This window comes from Prunus persica, chromosome G8, assembly GCF_000346465.2.
Source record: "Prunus persica cultivar Lovell chromosome G8, Prunus_persica_NCBIv2, whole genome shotgun sequence".
In the NCBI taxonomy this organism is placed as follows: Eukaryota; Viridiplantae; Streptophyta; class Magnoliopsida; order Rosales; family Rosaceae; genus Prunus; species Prunus persica.
In genome coordinates, this window is record NC_034016.1 from 3,320,612 (window position 1) to 3,336,485 (window position 15,874).

Here is a 15,874-nt window from a genome sequence, read left to right on the forward strand (position 1 = left end):
TTTATATGTGAAGAAATGTCTTGCTTTGATTATAAGAGAAGCGTATATGTCATATGTACTGATTAAATATCAAGTCCAATGTTGTTAAATTAATTTGTAGTTGATATGTTTAATTAATTAAGGATGCAAGAAATTTTCCTAAAATGAAAGACATCAAATATATGTTTAGATTATAAAAAATAAAAAAACCATATAAACAATGATATTAGATGTCAAATTTTTGCATTTTGACTTTTGAGAAAGAAAAGAAAAGGTTAAGTGGGCTGTGCTTGGGTTGTGCTTGAAGCGGGCTCGGGCCAAGCCCGGCCCATGTAAAGCCGTGGGCCGACCCGGTCCATTGGACCTCATTTTTTATCCCGGTTCGGCCCAAGTTTTTGTACCGTACCGAGCACGGCCCATTACTATTCGTGCTCATATTGTGCCGTGCCTCATTTAAACGGGATGGGCTCGTGCCGTGCTGGGTAGGCCCGTCCCGTTTGACACTTGGAGTCTCCACCAATCAAATCCAACTAGGGCAAATGGTGGGCTCCACCATGACTAGGCAGACCCGAAGATAGGAACAGTCCAAGCTATTCCATGAGGGCGTTGATGTCAGTGAAGGAAATTTTTTTTAAAAAAATTGAAAAAAATTATGAAAGAATACCAATAAATTCATTATTTTATTTTATATTTTATAATACCTATTAATTTTTTATTTATTAATCTTATACGTATAAATAAAATTAATCCAATGTGAAGAGTAATTGCCCTTGAGTTGCCATGGCAATGAATGAGCAAGGACAGATACTATTTATGTGAACAGTAATCGCCCTTGCCCTTTACCATGACAAATGAGTGAAAGTGCTTTTATTGGTTCAATAGCGAGGTTGATGATAGGGTGGATTCGGAACAGGGGTGGCGGTGGGTTATCTCGCACTCTCTCCTCCCTTAATGGCTACTTCTCTCCATTCTCTCCTCGCCCTTGCTTGGAATTTGCTTGGGCAGCCGCACTCTCTCCAACCTTCCATTTGGCAAGCTTAGTTTTCAATTTTTTTTTTTTTCTTCAGATGAATTGATTTATCTAGTTTTCATTTTTTGTTCTTAATTTCTGATTTTTTTTTTTTTTCAATTTAAGACTCAAACACGAGATCTCACTCTTTTGCTCACCATGGTAGAACCAGGGATCTCACTCTTGCCCTTTACCATGGTATATTGGTCGGGTTGGCCACGGTTGGGTGTCTTGAGGAATTCTTTTGGCGGGACATGAGGAGTTTTTAGGTGGGAGTCTGGCCGTGTGATATGTTAGAGCACTTCCACCCATTTTCTATGGCAAAGGGTAAGGGCAAGCAAGGGTTACTGTTCACGTGAATAATATATACCCTAGCAATATTTTTGTTGCTTTTTCACCCATTGCCATGGCAACTCAATGACAATTACTATTCACATGAGATTAATTTTATTTATATGTATGAGATTAATAATAATAAAAATTGCTAGATATGTTTTTTTTTTTAAAAAAATTATTCTGAATTTTTTTGGTGATTTTTCAAAAAATAAAATAAAATATTTCTTTGTTAATATCAACATGATGTCACAGCCCTCAAGCAACAGCTCGAGCTGGACCTACCGCTGGAACTGCTCTTAATGGAGTTGGGGATGATTGAGTTAAAACCAGCGAAAAGGCTTGGGTTAAAAGAGATGAAAGCATTGTCCTATAAAAAGAAGGTTACATGGCTTTATAAAAATAAAATTAAGGTTTGCACATTAGAAAGACTAAAATACTCTTTAAAATGGATGAAAAATTGAAGAATAATACTAGTCTTACCACATTTTTTATACCACAATTTTATGCCACATGATGTGACAGCTGATGTGTACATACCACATCATGTAAAATACTAGTTTCTGTTTTTCTAATTTTATTTATTAAAATACACTTCATTCATTTAATTGATGTGACATATGATATGGATATGCCACATCATGTGGTATAGAAATGTGGGATAATAATGTGGTAAATGTAGCATTACTCAAAATTGAATGGTGTTAAAGTCATCTGACTTTTCTACAAAAATCCCCAAACAAAATGAAGAGAATTACCGCTAGATTGGCGTCACTTATTCTAACTCATTTTCGTTTGGCCATTTATTTAGCCTAGAATTGGTTTATAAGGAAGCTATTATCTCAGCTACAAACGGATGTAGCAACACGATTTGAGCTGACCTCCAAAGCACCAAACTCGAGATAGATTCGAAATTTGTTTTCTAACATATAACAGTCAGGCACATACTCAATGATCTGGTTCCAACAAAATCAACCAGGCTCAAGACTGCAAACCCTATACCCTAAAGGTCGGTGACCTAAAACTTATGCATGACTTTTTCCTGAAGCAAAACAGATTGAAGAGTTTATTTATAAAAAGAAAAGAATGAATGTACTGCTCTATTATTTTCTAAAAGAGAAAGGTATACAACTTTCAAGTTTTGGTCAGATATTAAACGAGAACAATCCTTATCCTACCTTCGAACTACAAAAACATGGCTGCCACACACATTGAGCGGGCAGCTCACTAGCTAGTATCCCTCCCTAGAAAAGGATCTTAAACTTCACTACTGACGAACCCCAACCCACATTTTGCCCCTAAAATAGACATAATTAGCTGAGCAGGCATCCAAAACTTTCTGCAACCTAACGCAGGTTCGGTACCTCCTCCTGAGGTCAGGCAGCAGCCTGGGTAGGAGTAGGAGGTCCATCAACTCGGAAACCCTGACCACGCCCACGACCTCTTGCCCTGCCTCGGCCACGCCCTCGTCCTGCAAGAACCAAGATAGAGGTTATATTACATTCATAAAAAGGTTATATTACATTCATATATTAAGAATGAAAGACAAATTTCGCAGATTGCCTAAGAAAAATATCAAACGCATCAGCACCAAAGGAAACTGAATGCTAGCAACAAAAATGAAGGCGGATTCCACCTTTCTTCATTCTAATAAAAGATTTGTTATTTGTATGACAATTTGCAACATTCAAAGTCAATTTTGTTATTTGTTAACCAAAATATTTCAAAAGCGCCCTCGACAATGTAAATTATTCATCCCAACATACACTTCCCATGGAAGCTTTAGTTTACATGATTTGACTATTTAAATTTAAAAATCCATATCTTAAGAAAAGGATTCATAATACAACGGGGAAGATTATAATCATAGATATACATTTCTCCATTATATTATTTGCCAAACTATTTAAACACAATGGATTTAATGATGTGAAAGCTTACCACGACCTTGTGTAGGAGGTGCCCCACCTCCATAATCATTATAAGCATTATAACCACCTGATTCCAGTTGCATACTTCCACCACCATATCCTCGTCCACGTCCACGATAACCACGGATTCTTCCACGACCTCGACCCCTGCCACCATAGCCGCGCCCGCCATCAAAGCCACCATAGCCACGCCCACCATCAAAGCCACCATCACCATTGTATTCTACTACTCCATTGCTGACATTCCCTGTACAAAAGAGATACATGAACTATTACTGCTTTTTACATCATACAAAATTAGCTGGTATAATGTAAAACAACACCAAATGCAAATATACTGAATAAAAAACAGATAAACAGCCTGCTACTGAAAATCAAGGTATTAAAGAACAAAACTGATAGAAAAATGAGAGTTTAAAAACAGAAATATTGACAAAAAGTAACGATATAGGTAAAATTTTGAGAGAAAGGACATAAATTTTGAGAAAAGATGGAATTTTAAATGAAATTTGAGAAATTATCTACTATTTTGACCAAATATAACGAATCACACAAGCAACTCAATACTGCATAGAATTCCTAGGTTTTCAAAGTTTTCACTCTCTTATCATCTCTATGCGTAGATATGGTTTATTTTGAGGAGTGGATAACCATATGAACTTGGGATTGGTGGGGCCTGTTCCTGCCAGAAGTTAGAGTAAATGATTTTAAAAAGATTTCCAAAGAACAAAGAAAAGAAGAAGAGGACCAATCAAAGGTTCAACCCTTACTTCCCAATTGATGCAAACCCTGCACTTGATGGAAGTCTATAATGCTTTAGCAAATTGACAACTGATCTAAAAGCTCTATTTGATCTAATAGACTCAGTTTAAATATTCTAAACAATAAAAATAAAAATAATAGAAAAACAGCTGGAGATGCAGTCACATCATCCATCATAAGCAAGTTAATTTCACCAATACACTGACAACTTCAACCACTCACCTAAAAAACTTACCTATGTCTACATCTGAGACACCGTGACATAGACTTCACCAATTTATTCACCAAAACCTTCCTGACACTATACCCTTATCTCCCTCACTATTGACGTGTTACACAAAATCTCTCTCTTTCTTACAGAAGTACTTGTATTTCTTACAAATTGTTTTCTGCAATCAACAATCTCCTAACTTAGTCTTAGTTAAAATATATATATATATATATATATGTTATAATCTCCTAACTTAGTGTTGTTAGTTTTTATTTTTATTTACTTTTACCAACAGTATACGTTTAAAACTAAGTAACATATATTAATAAATGACTGAGCACTTTTTTAAATAGGAAAGAATGACTTCTATTAAATCAAAGAAATACAAAGATAAACGTCCTTCAGCAGACCAGCAGTGCACTAACTCAACTATACAATCTGGAAAGTAATCTCTCAAAAACAAAGTTATCAAAGCTAAACTGAAACCACAACAACAAACACTCAACAACAGCTCCCCAACCAGAATCAATAAGAAAAGAACCAAGCCCATAATTAGGTCCAAAAACACACTCCAATCCCATAGTTCAAGTGCATCCTTCTTTCCCCTATCTTTCTAGTATTTCTGTCCAACCAAATCACCCAGACAAAACAAAAAAGTTTCAAAAGAACTTTTGCCTTAGATACATCCCCACAGTGTTTCTCCACAAATATTAAAGCACAACAAACCAACACAACGCATTAACCAATTGTTTGCATGATTAAGAAACTTGCTGGCCGAATGCAAATTAATGTTTCTTCTTGTATTTGTACGGACGATTAAGCAAATTCCTGAATGATTGCATACTTTTATGCATTGATTGGTGAGGTATTTATTGTATATGATAATGTGTACTAATTGGTGTGTAGTAAGTGATAAACTAAATAACTACTGTGATATGTGCATGATTAAGTACTTGAATAAAGTAATTGGAGAGGTATTACATATACTACATAATTTATAACTAATTAGGGTGCAGTTATGAAAAATATTAAGGGCAAGTATGATATCTAGCAGAGGAAAAGAGACATGATAATGCTTGGGAGCATGGATTTTCATTAATGGAAAAAAAAAAAAAAGGGCACAATATGCAAATATTGTGGCCTTGTGATTAGGACTGGTGGGGGTGGTACAGCTTTAGTACCACCTCAGAGGTTTAGAACTTTGGATCCGAGACAATATGCAGCGAAACATTTCCCCATAAGTGAAGGCATACTTATTGAAGAATAAACAGCAACTGACGAAGAAGGCACATTGCGCTTAGGATGTATACAATGATTGGGAATTCCTGATGTACCCACCAGACAAAGAACATAAAAATGAGCAAGAAATCGGGAGGTACTGTGTGCTTCCAAATATTTACTAGTAAGCAAGAGAAAGAGAGCATATCCACAAGGTTTTCAAACAGGGTGCAACAATTTGGGTCTAATGGTGGTATTACGGCAGTTTTTGCACTATGTGTATAGTTATAAAGAGCCACGACCTCTTAAATTCTTAAGTGGCTCCCTCCCCTCTTTGTTTTCTCTCTCACTCTCATGTTTAAATTCCTCTTGAATTGCAACTATTTTTTTAGTATGAATTAGAATTAATACAAGAAAAAAAATAGACTGACAAATAAAACTTAGATTGATTTGTCACAAGAAAGAGCCTGAATTTTGCGAGGTGCCCCACCCTCCCTCTTGCAAAAATAGAGAAGAGTGTCAAGTAAGAATTAGCGTCATATGATCATTTAAAAAATCTGGTAGAAAGATGTGAACAGGTCAGGGATGGGAGTGCAACCTGGTCACCCCACACCTTATTAAGATAAGGAAATAAAAATTGGAAATAACACTTCATGACACCAACGAGCATTTGATTTCAATGAAGACAAAGTAAGGGAGGTTGCACATGTGGGATGAATGGACAAGGCCTACTCAAATATCCCCATAAACTTTATGATATTACTCCAAAAGGAACACTATTTTCCTTAAGTTGGTTGATGTTTTATATATATGATCTTTGCTTAAAATTAACAATCCTAGTTTTCACATTACCACTAATTTGCCACATGTCACAACAAACCATCTAGGTTCTTTTGTTCCTTTTAAGGAAACTATCAGGCCCAACAACATTAGTCTTTTTCTCCGTACCCATACTACTTTGGATATTCAATATGAAATACTTCCAGGTTATGTCTAATAATGAATTGAACATGCTACTTCCCAAATTTCTATATATAATTTTTTTCCGCTTTAATTCATTTCACTCCAAATCAACTCATCTTTTCTTCATTCACACGTTATTGGGTCTTCAGTGCATACAACCATCTAAAATAAATTTCTCTAACCACACTCTATGAAACTACCTCTAGTTGTACCAATTCAAGGAAAATCCATCTTTCATCTAGCTGTTTAAGGAGGTTTGAGTAATCAAACCAATAATTCACAATGCTCGAAGTGCAAATAATGAACAAATAAAAAATAAAAATCACTTTGGAGCATTTAGAAAATTTGTGTATTACCTCTGCCTCTACCCCTTCCTCGACCGCGTCCTCTACCTCGCATACTAGGAGAGCCCTCTATACAAAATAAAACAAATAATTATTCATTTTTGTACCCAAAAAAAAAAAAAATTTATTAAATGCTTAGAGCAGGATTAAATTCAAATCAGTGATCATAAGTTGTGGTTACCTCCTTCATAACCATATTCAGTCCATGGTCTCACTTGATCTGCTGGAATCGGTGCCTGATATCTGCATCATATTAAAAGTAAACCAATGTAAATCATCACACACATAGAACAATAATACAAACTCTTGTCTGAACTTTTTTTTTCATGTCAGCAAAGAATGTGACTTTGAAGATGGTAATCATATAACACAGCAGAAACTCCATGTGCATCAGATTTTATGAGCTAAAGACGATAATGGAAGCACAAAACACAGCCTGATATTGCTAGAAGCAGAGAGAGAGAGAGAGAGAGAGAGAGAGATGAGTATCTGTAAACCCATGCTCATTACTGTTATTAAAAAAACAAAAATCAGAAAATAGCTTGGGAAAAAATCCAGTTCTACATACCCTGTAGAGGATCCATCCAATTCTTTCTTGGACAAAGTAATTGTAATCACTGATACATGGCGAGTAGTTTCTACACTGCATCAGTAGAATTTTATTAGCCAAACATAACACTCAATATGACAGAATGCATGAGAAATTATCATTGAGAAAGGATCATATTATGGTTCTCACGGATCGAGGCCTTCTTCCAGCGGCTCATACAAGTCAGTTATATCAGTAGAGCCAATATATGTGTTTTGATGAAGGTCAGCAATCCTTCGCTGGAGAGAAAACAATTTTGTAATGAGCAACATAACATGTACAGAAAGGCACACAAAATTGTTGAGTCGCTGATTTAAAGAACCTTAATAAGTTCAGCAATCATCACAGTCTTGTTGATAGCTCTGCCCATGGCTTTGAGAGCAATTTCATCAGATCCTTTCTCCTGTAAACAGAAAATAATAATGACATAACAGTGAAAACATAACAAATGGTATATAATAAAGTTAGTAAAACATAACAAAAAAGAGGCCCAATAACTTTTCTGCTTTTTTTTCCCGAAAATAACAAATGATCAAAAAATTCTTTCCTTCTGCCACAGTTTAAGCCGACACAAATTATCCAAGAGGCAGACAACTACAGATGCCTTTCTCAAAAATTATTTAAACCAACATTAAAAAAGAAAAAAAAACCCTTCACGTAAACAGGAATAACAATGCGATATATATATATATATATATAAGCAAACACATCTCTTAAAAAATGGGCTTCTCCCACAATGGTTCTTTTTTCTCATCAACAATGTACATTGGTACAAGAAAAACTGACTAAATTAACAAATAAATCGTAATAAAATTACAGGATGGACAACAAAAAGCAAGCTGAAATTGCATCAGCACAAACATATACAAATCATCATTTACAATGCACTAGGGTCTTAAACATGAAAAACCGTTGAGAAATGATCCCCAAAATGCACGGACAACAACAAAAACAACAGCAACAACAGAGAGAGAGAGAGAGAGAGAGAGAGAGAGAGAGAGACAGAGAGAGAGAAGGACCTGAAGCAGAGTGGTGGCGTAGGTAATGTAGTTCCTGATCCTGCCCTGAGTGGTAATGCGAATCTCATTCTCGTTAATTGGCGTTTCCTCCCGCGGTTTCTCTATCCTCTGATACCGATCCATTTTTCTGTCTACGTATTTCCTCACACAACAGAGAGAGAGAGAGAACTGAAATTCAAATTCAAAACCTAAAAGAAGTCAGAAGAAAACAACGCCGGCATTATACGACAGATACCTGAATGAAGAACAACAACCAGAATTAGGGTTAGGGCTTGGGATTGGGATTGGGATTGGGATTAGGATTGGGGTTGGGGTTGGGATAATGGTGGCAGTACCGTTTGAGAGTTGTTTCAGTCAAAAAGTGAAAGCTGAATACCCGCTCAATCAGAGAGTGACAGAACAGAAGGAACCCTAAGCTTTGTTTCTCCTTTTGAAGTTTAATGACCAAAACACCCCTGAGCTTTAGATAACTCCAATTTTCTGTCCAATATTTTTTAGTAATGTTATTCCAACCCGTGTTTCTACTTATTTTATCTTCAAAATTTTAAAGATAAATTTTACTTTTTTGTAAAATGATTTCTAAGAACTTAAGGAAAAAAAAACATCAACTCACGTAATCCACCTATTATACTGTTTGAAAAAAAAAGAAAAAAAAAGATCAAGACCTGCATCTACAAAAGGGAGGTGAACACAAGATGAAGAAAGGAAAGATGCCAAAAGTGCACGTAATGCAACAAGCTGCATACCACCCCAAAATATCAGCAGGTTCATTCAGTTGGTAAATGTTTGTTGTTCTCACAAGCCGATGCCCCTTTAAGAGAATTAGTAATGTTTATCAGAAGAAGATCAACATCTCATCGTCATCCTTCAAATTTCAATGCACCACCTTGTGAAAAAGAAATATAATATTCATGTTACTCATTAGTATGCTTTGGTGTCAAAAAAAGTACGTTAAATTCTATCCACATAAAAGTAGATTGGGAACACGTGAACTTTGAAAGCCCATACGCTTGTTCTATTAGGACACATGAACGACAAAACTTGACTACTTAGAGCATCTTGAAAGGGATAGGCAAATGAAGTAGGCAAAAGTGTACTATATAGATTAGTCTTGGACACGGTACGTGATAGTACAGTATTAATGTCTCGCTCTGAATTCAGGGGTATGTGAAAACCCCGCACTCGGTGCGTGAGAAAATAAAAACTAAAATAAAATAAATAAATGCCGAAACATGGGTTCAAAATAAACTTATCTTATAAAAATAACTCCAAAATCTTATAACTTTACAAGAAATAAATAAAGCTCTACTACTCTCATCAAATTCAGGCTCAATTGATTTAGTCCTCGTCTTGCCCACTAATTTATCTGAAAAGTTAAACAGGTGAGGGATGAGCAACCACCACTCAATAGGGACATAAGACTTTACCACTGTAGATTGATATAACTAAATTAAGTGACATGCAATCACATAGTCAAATATTAATAATAATAATAATGCATGAATGCTCTTCATCTACTCTCGTTAATTCATATAACTAGACAAACAGACCTGCACGTCCCATACCATGCTTATACCACTTAGTCCCCAATGCCTATTTATATGAACTAACACCCATTTCAATCCATAATTCCCCTTTTGTTAGTTGTCTTGTCTACACCATTGATCTCCAAGCCCAAATCACTCAATCGACAATTATACTACTGATTTCCTAGTTTACTGTGCACACGGGCTCGCCTGGATTTGCTCCCTACAATGGTCAGACTCTACTACACAAAAGATCCTTCCCATTACCCTCTTTTCCATCAATATTTTCTCAATCCAACAATTTCGACCAATTTCCATAACATGATATAATTATGCCGTTCACATATCCCATGTTTCTCACAACAATGTAACCATTTAAAACATCACCAATGTATATATAATTACACCAACATAATGTAAACATCCGATATCAAGAACATTATACAATATCAAAAACATCTATTATAATAGCACAGATAATATAGAACTCACGAAATTTAATTAGATCAATCTTTACAAAAAGTCACCAAAAAACCCCTACAATAGTTAATATGTTTGGCGGTTGAGGATAAGTTCTAACTTTGGTATTAGGATAATATTTTGATGAAGTAAAGCCAGCTAGCCACTTGGATAGCAAGGCAACAACCTTATGTGTTTACACGTCCCTTAAGCAACCAAGGAATGGTGCCACCTCCAGCTTATGTTATCCACTCCATGCTTCTTACATACATATTTAATATAATAAAATACATATAATTATTAAAATGGTAAAACAACTCTATATATAATCAATTTAAATATATATAACTAAATAGGTAGCCAAATATTTATTGTTCATAGATTTTTTAAAAATACGGGTCTTCACAATTGACCACATCCCGCAGCCCGCTCCTGATATCGGTATTTTCAAACAACACGGTACGGTATGGTATGGAATTGGTGTTTTAGTTTTTTGATACCGAATCATACCAGAGTCGATCGGTTTCGATATGACACGGTACCATTTCAGTACCACTGTTGCTGAATGGAATTTTCATAGCCAAGATTTTCAAACTTGAAAAGAGAAAGATGAACAAAGACAAAAAAAAAATTGAGATTTGAAAAGAGAAAACAAGAACTGAAATGAAAGAGAGGAAAAAAGAAACAGAGAAAGAGAAAAGAGAGGAGAGGGAAAAAAAAGATAGTAATGGAAAGAAAGAAAGTGACGGGGATGGAAAGAAGAAAGAGAAGAAAATAAGAGAGAGAGAGAGAGAGAGAGAGAGAGAGGAAGAAGAAGAAGAAGTAGAAAGGAAAAAAAAATAACAAAAGGGAGAAGATATATGGGGATGGAGTGGGAGGGCGGCTGGGAAGAAAGAACAGAGAAAAAGAGGAAGAAGAGACGAAGAAGAAGGGATAAATAATAAAGAAAGATAGAGAGAGGGAGAGAGAAGAGAGAAAAAAATATTAAAGAAGGGAGGGGAGATATTAAATAATCGGAAAGAAAGAGAGAGAAAATAAAAAAGAATAAAGAAATAGAGAAGATGGATACTATTCGATACGGTATGACACCAAACAATACAGGAAATATGAAACCAGTGTCGTGTCAAACAGAAACGGTATGATATGGTATCTGATGTAGCGGCACTCGAGCAAGGATGTTGGAAAACACGAACCACCAAGCCCCACTTAGTCTAAGAACACCCGAAACTTGGCATAAAAGATAGAATAAAATACTCAAACCCGTTAATTCTAAGAATCCCAAATTATGAGCAAAGATGAGAGAACACTCTCTTTGTTTTCAATTTCAATATCAACAACCACCATTAATTCAGGTACATTAAGCCCCATCCAAATAATTATAACTCTAGCTATTTCATTCCAAATACATGGAATTTATTAGATGCCAAAACAAAACCTTCATGCATTGAACTTACTAATGCATTTGATTCAAATTCCTCATAAACTTTAATGGCTCTTTGTCTGCATCAATATCATACCATTTACACTGCAACAACGAACAACACGATATGAGATTGGCACAGTTTGGCATGGTTTCGGTTGTAACATCCTGACCCAAATTTAAGTATTCGTTTAATTTAATTAAATTAATAATCTATGAAATTACAATTTTGCCCTCGGGGATAGGATCATTTTGGTCACTTTTTAATCCGGAAGGATTTTGGGGAAGTGAATGGCACCATGATGTAGATTGTGTCGAGATGAGTCCGTGGACACGTAGTGGGCTCACATCAGAGTTGTAACGAAGAAGTTACAATCAACGGAAGCATAATGACATAATCGTAAATATTTCGAAATAGGTCTTTTTAAAAATCTAATTTTTCTTCTTCTTCTTCTTCTTCTTCTTCTTCTTCTCTCTCTCTCTCTTCTCTCTCTCTCTCTCTCTCTCTCTCTCTCTCTCTCTCTCTCTCTCTCTCTCTCTCTCTCTCTCTCTCTCTCTCCCTCCCTCCCTCCCTCCCCCTTTTCTTCTGCGCCCAATCAACCCATCTTTTTTCTTTTGACAGACCGGCCACTTTTTTGGCCATCACCACCTCATACGGCCACCAAATCTGGCGGGATCGATACCAAAATGACCACCGCGACTTCCTCTTCCTACCCTACCCCACCTCCAGTCACCGGAAATTGCAAAAAATAGGCCCGTTTTTGGAACTCGATCTATCACTTGAAGTTTATACAGTTTTCGGCTTGTGTTTTCGGCAAGTTCCAATCACTTTTTGGCCATGGTCCAAGAACAAAAATTACTCCATTCATTGTTCTAATCATGTAGGTATAGGTTTTGACTGGCGGTTTCGAGATTTTCCAGTCATTGGAATTTCTCTTGGCACCCACTCTTTGCCGGTGCGTGGGCACTATTTGGGTAACTCTTTTGGTCCTAAAATGATCCTCATGTCGTCCTGAGCACGACGGTATACTTGGATTTGAATTTGGTTATCGTTTGACTGTCGATCGGATTATGCATATTAGGCATTATTCGGGTTCGATATGTTTGGACCTTTGGATCGACTTCATTTTCAAATATGTTGATCTAGGCACCTCTAGGATCGTGTAAGAATTTATGGATCGTGAATCGGAGTCTCGGATGCTTCCATTCAATGATTCAAAGATTAGGTTAAACGGTAACTGTCTGTTCGATCACGAGCGATCCAACCGTTTGATTTAGACCAAACTTGTAGGAGGTATAATAAACTTTGTTGAACCCATAGGAACTTTTGGATCGGAAATCGGAGGTCGTGGGCCCGGTTGACCAAATTTGGGAAGTTTAACCACTCGGTTGACCGAGCGTCTACCAAGGCTATTCCACCATTCGAAGCACGTAGTTGGACCTTAGGAACTTCTCGTTCGTCGTACACATATTTAAATCCTAGGAAAACTAGGATTTTATTTAAGGTTCTTGTTCGAAGAAATTTATGTTAATCTAGTCCTCATATTCAGAAATAGGTACTCCAACTCAAAGTACGCAGCAAGCAGGACCATCTTAGGGTCAAGCAGCGTGAGACTACTTGTGAGTGAACTTTATTTTTAAATAATAATAATTATTTTCAAGAATGGAAATTATGCATATTGGTTTCTTTGATTGTGGAGTTGTTATTTATTTAAATGTTGAATAGAATATTTTATGAAAGTATTTGAAGCATATTGAATATTTCAGGCTATGATTATTTTGTATGGATATATGCTATGTTGAGGATGATTATCTATACTTGGATATGTATTTTGTGCATGGGTGGTTGGAAAGAGTTTATTAAATATGGATTTGGGTTGTGGTTAAGTCAATTTTGAGTGCTATAAGCATTACTCTATGTACCCCCCGGATTTGGAATATTGAAATTGGATACTTGGTGATATGGGATATTTGAAAAAGTCAGAGCCTGGGCACCCTTGACAAGGTGTTTCGTAGAACTTTAGCGGGGTTAGTCTACGTGTGTAGGACTTGTCACCGGCGTACGAGTGTTAAGGATTCTGCTGTACTTGCTAGTGAGCTTAGTCCTAGTTGGACGGCTTGTTCCCTAGCCACTAGGGGTGGGCACAGTCCAGTTCTCACCTCAAACCAAAACTGAAATCGGTACTATTTAACCGGTCCAGTTCAATCCAATTTAAACCAATTTTTTTTAAAAACTGGCCGGTTCGGTTGTGAACCGGATTATTAATTTTTTATTTTTTTAAATAAAAAAAGTTTTTTTTTGGCTTAAAAATTAACAAATGACCCAATTCATACAATGAGAAATTTTTTGAAGTTGAATTTGGAAAAATAGTAATTATAAAATTTATAATATAGCATTGGATTTTAAAATTTTGAAATAAAATAAAATAATACAATCGGTCTAGTTTGGTGCGATGTAAAATCGAAACCGAAACTGGTTGGAATCGATTCGATCCGGTTCAAGTCCAGTTTGTTGACTTTTTTGGTCAACCGATTTTTTTCTCGGTTTTTTTCACCGGTCCGATTCGGTATTCCAATTTTCCGGTCCCGATGCCCACCCCCACTAGCCACATGGTCAATTGAGAATTCTTCCATGTGGACTAGTCAAACAATCCCCCGGTTGGATTATTTCCCTACTACAAACTTGGTAGTAGTCATAAATATATATATATATATGTGTGTGTGTGTGTGTGTGTGTGTGTGTGTGTGTGTGTGTGTGTGTGTGTGTGTGTGTGTGTGATATCCCTATATTTGACGAACAAATAGGTCAAGGTATAGAAGATGGAGTCAACACTTTGTTTTACACAATAATTGAGCATTTTATAGGAACTCCTAGTAACACTACTGCTAGGATTCATGATCAGTTAAGTAACCTCAGATGCCCCAAATTGTCCGACTTCAGATGGTACAAAGACGTCTTCATTTCTAGAGTCATGCTTAGAGATGATAGTAATCAACCCTTCTGGAAAGAAAAATTTGTTAATGGCCTTCCCAACTTATTTGCCCATAAGATCCGAACTACCCTCAGTAATGAACAAGGTCATATTGACTGAGATAGTTTAACTTATGGAAATATTATAAGCACAATTAATCAAGTTGGCATGAAAATGTGTGTTGATTACAAAATTGGTAAACAAATACAGTCCGATAGAAAATCTGCCAAATATGAATTAGGAAATTTCTGTGAACAATACGGTCTCAGTAGTATTCCTCCTTCCAGGAAAAATAAGCCTAGTCATCTTAGAAAAAACCGGTTTTATTCAAAAAGAAAACAATTCTCCAAAAATAATGATAATGAATTTTATAAAAAACGAAAAAGCCTTAAAAAGAAAAACTGGTCAAAACCCTCCAGAGATTCTAAAAAGAATTGGTCCAAGAATAATAAGACCAAAGTTAAATGCTTTAAATGTCAGAAATTTGGTCATTATGCTTCTGAATGCAAAGTAAAAGATACTATTAAACAGTTGCCAGAAATAGAGAAAGAAAAATTAATCCAAGTTTTAGAGTTGCGAGACTCTGAGACAAGTAGTCCTGAAACCCTAGTCGTCAGTTCTGAATCCGATTCTGAACAGCTTACAGATTCCCAGCCTAGTTCCCCTGATATTCAGTTTGGTTGCACAGACAAATGTTGTAATAGACTAAAATCAGTGTCTGTCCTCACCAAACAGGAAGAACAGGAAGAATTATTGATAGATTTAATTAGCCGAGTAGGAAACCTTGAGTTGAAATCCGATTACTTAAAAAAGTTAAGAAATGTTATCAGTCAGGAAAGTCCAAGTAGTCCCAAGCCACAGCAGATTAGTCTAAATACCACTATAGAAAAATTTGCCCAAAAAAGAAAAGAAATCACCTTACAAGATCTCCAGTTAGAAGTCAAATTAATTAAAAAAGAATTATCTAAATTAAGACAGACTAGCAACCAGTTGCGGGATGAAAATAATACAATCAAACAAGATCTAATAAGTCTTAGAAAAGGCAAAATGCCTTTAGACACTAAAAGTCAGTCAGTAAGCCCTGTCAATTCTGATGGTGAAACTCCAGTTGTTAATTTAATTAAGCAAGTTAATTTCAG

The 15,874-nt window shown here is 36.0% G+C and overlaps 1 protein-coding gene across 3 annotated transcripts; it reads right to left on the minus strand.

Annotated features, from left to right (window-relative positions):
• On the minus strand, positions 2,377-8,766 carry LOC18768477 (keratin, type I cytoskeletal 9). Of its 3 annotated transcripts, none has more exons than XM_020553676.1 (9): positions 8,694-8,766; positions 8,359-8,526; positions 7,662-7,742; positions 7,490-7,578; positions 7,319-7,393; positions 6,932-6,993; positions 6,763-6,819; positions 3,263-3,499; positions 2,377-2,792 (listed from the first exon to the last, which is right to left on the minus strand). In XM_020553676.1, exons 2-9 carry the CDS (start codon positions 8,479-8,481, stop codon positions 2,698-2,700), a joined length of 819 nt encoding a protein of 272 aa, XP_020409265.1. In that variant the 5' UTR covers positions 8,482-8,526; positions 8,694-8,766; the 3' UTR covers positions 2,377-2,697. The 3 variants fall into 3 exon arrangements, with proteins under 3 accessions (XP_020409265.1, XP_020409266.1, XP_007200344.2); XM_020553677.1 differs by having other exon boundaries at positions 3,269-3,499; positions 8,359-8,489; positions 8,594-8,763; XM_007200282.2 differs by having other exon boundaries at positions 8,359-8,489; positions 8,594-8,760.

What these genes read in the sequence shown, in the direction of transcription:
- LOC18768477 (XM_020553676.1), bottom strand. Translation starts at nt 8,481, where the DNA reads ATGGATCGGTATCAGAGGATAGAGAAACCGCGGGAGGAAACGCCAATT. An exon ending in TGATTGCTGAACTTATTAAG is followed by an intron (nt 7,579 to 7,661) that starts GTTCTTTAAATC and finishes TTTTCTCTCCAG; the next exon opens with CGAAGGATTGCTGACCTTCA. An exon ending in TTGGATGGATCCTCTACAGG is followed by an intron (nt 6,994 to 7,318) that starts GTATGTAGAACT and finishes AATATGATGCAG; the next exon opens with ATATCAGGCACCGATTCCAG.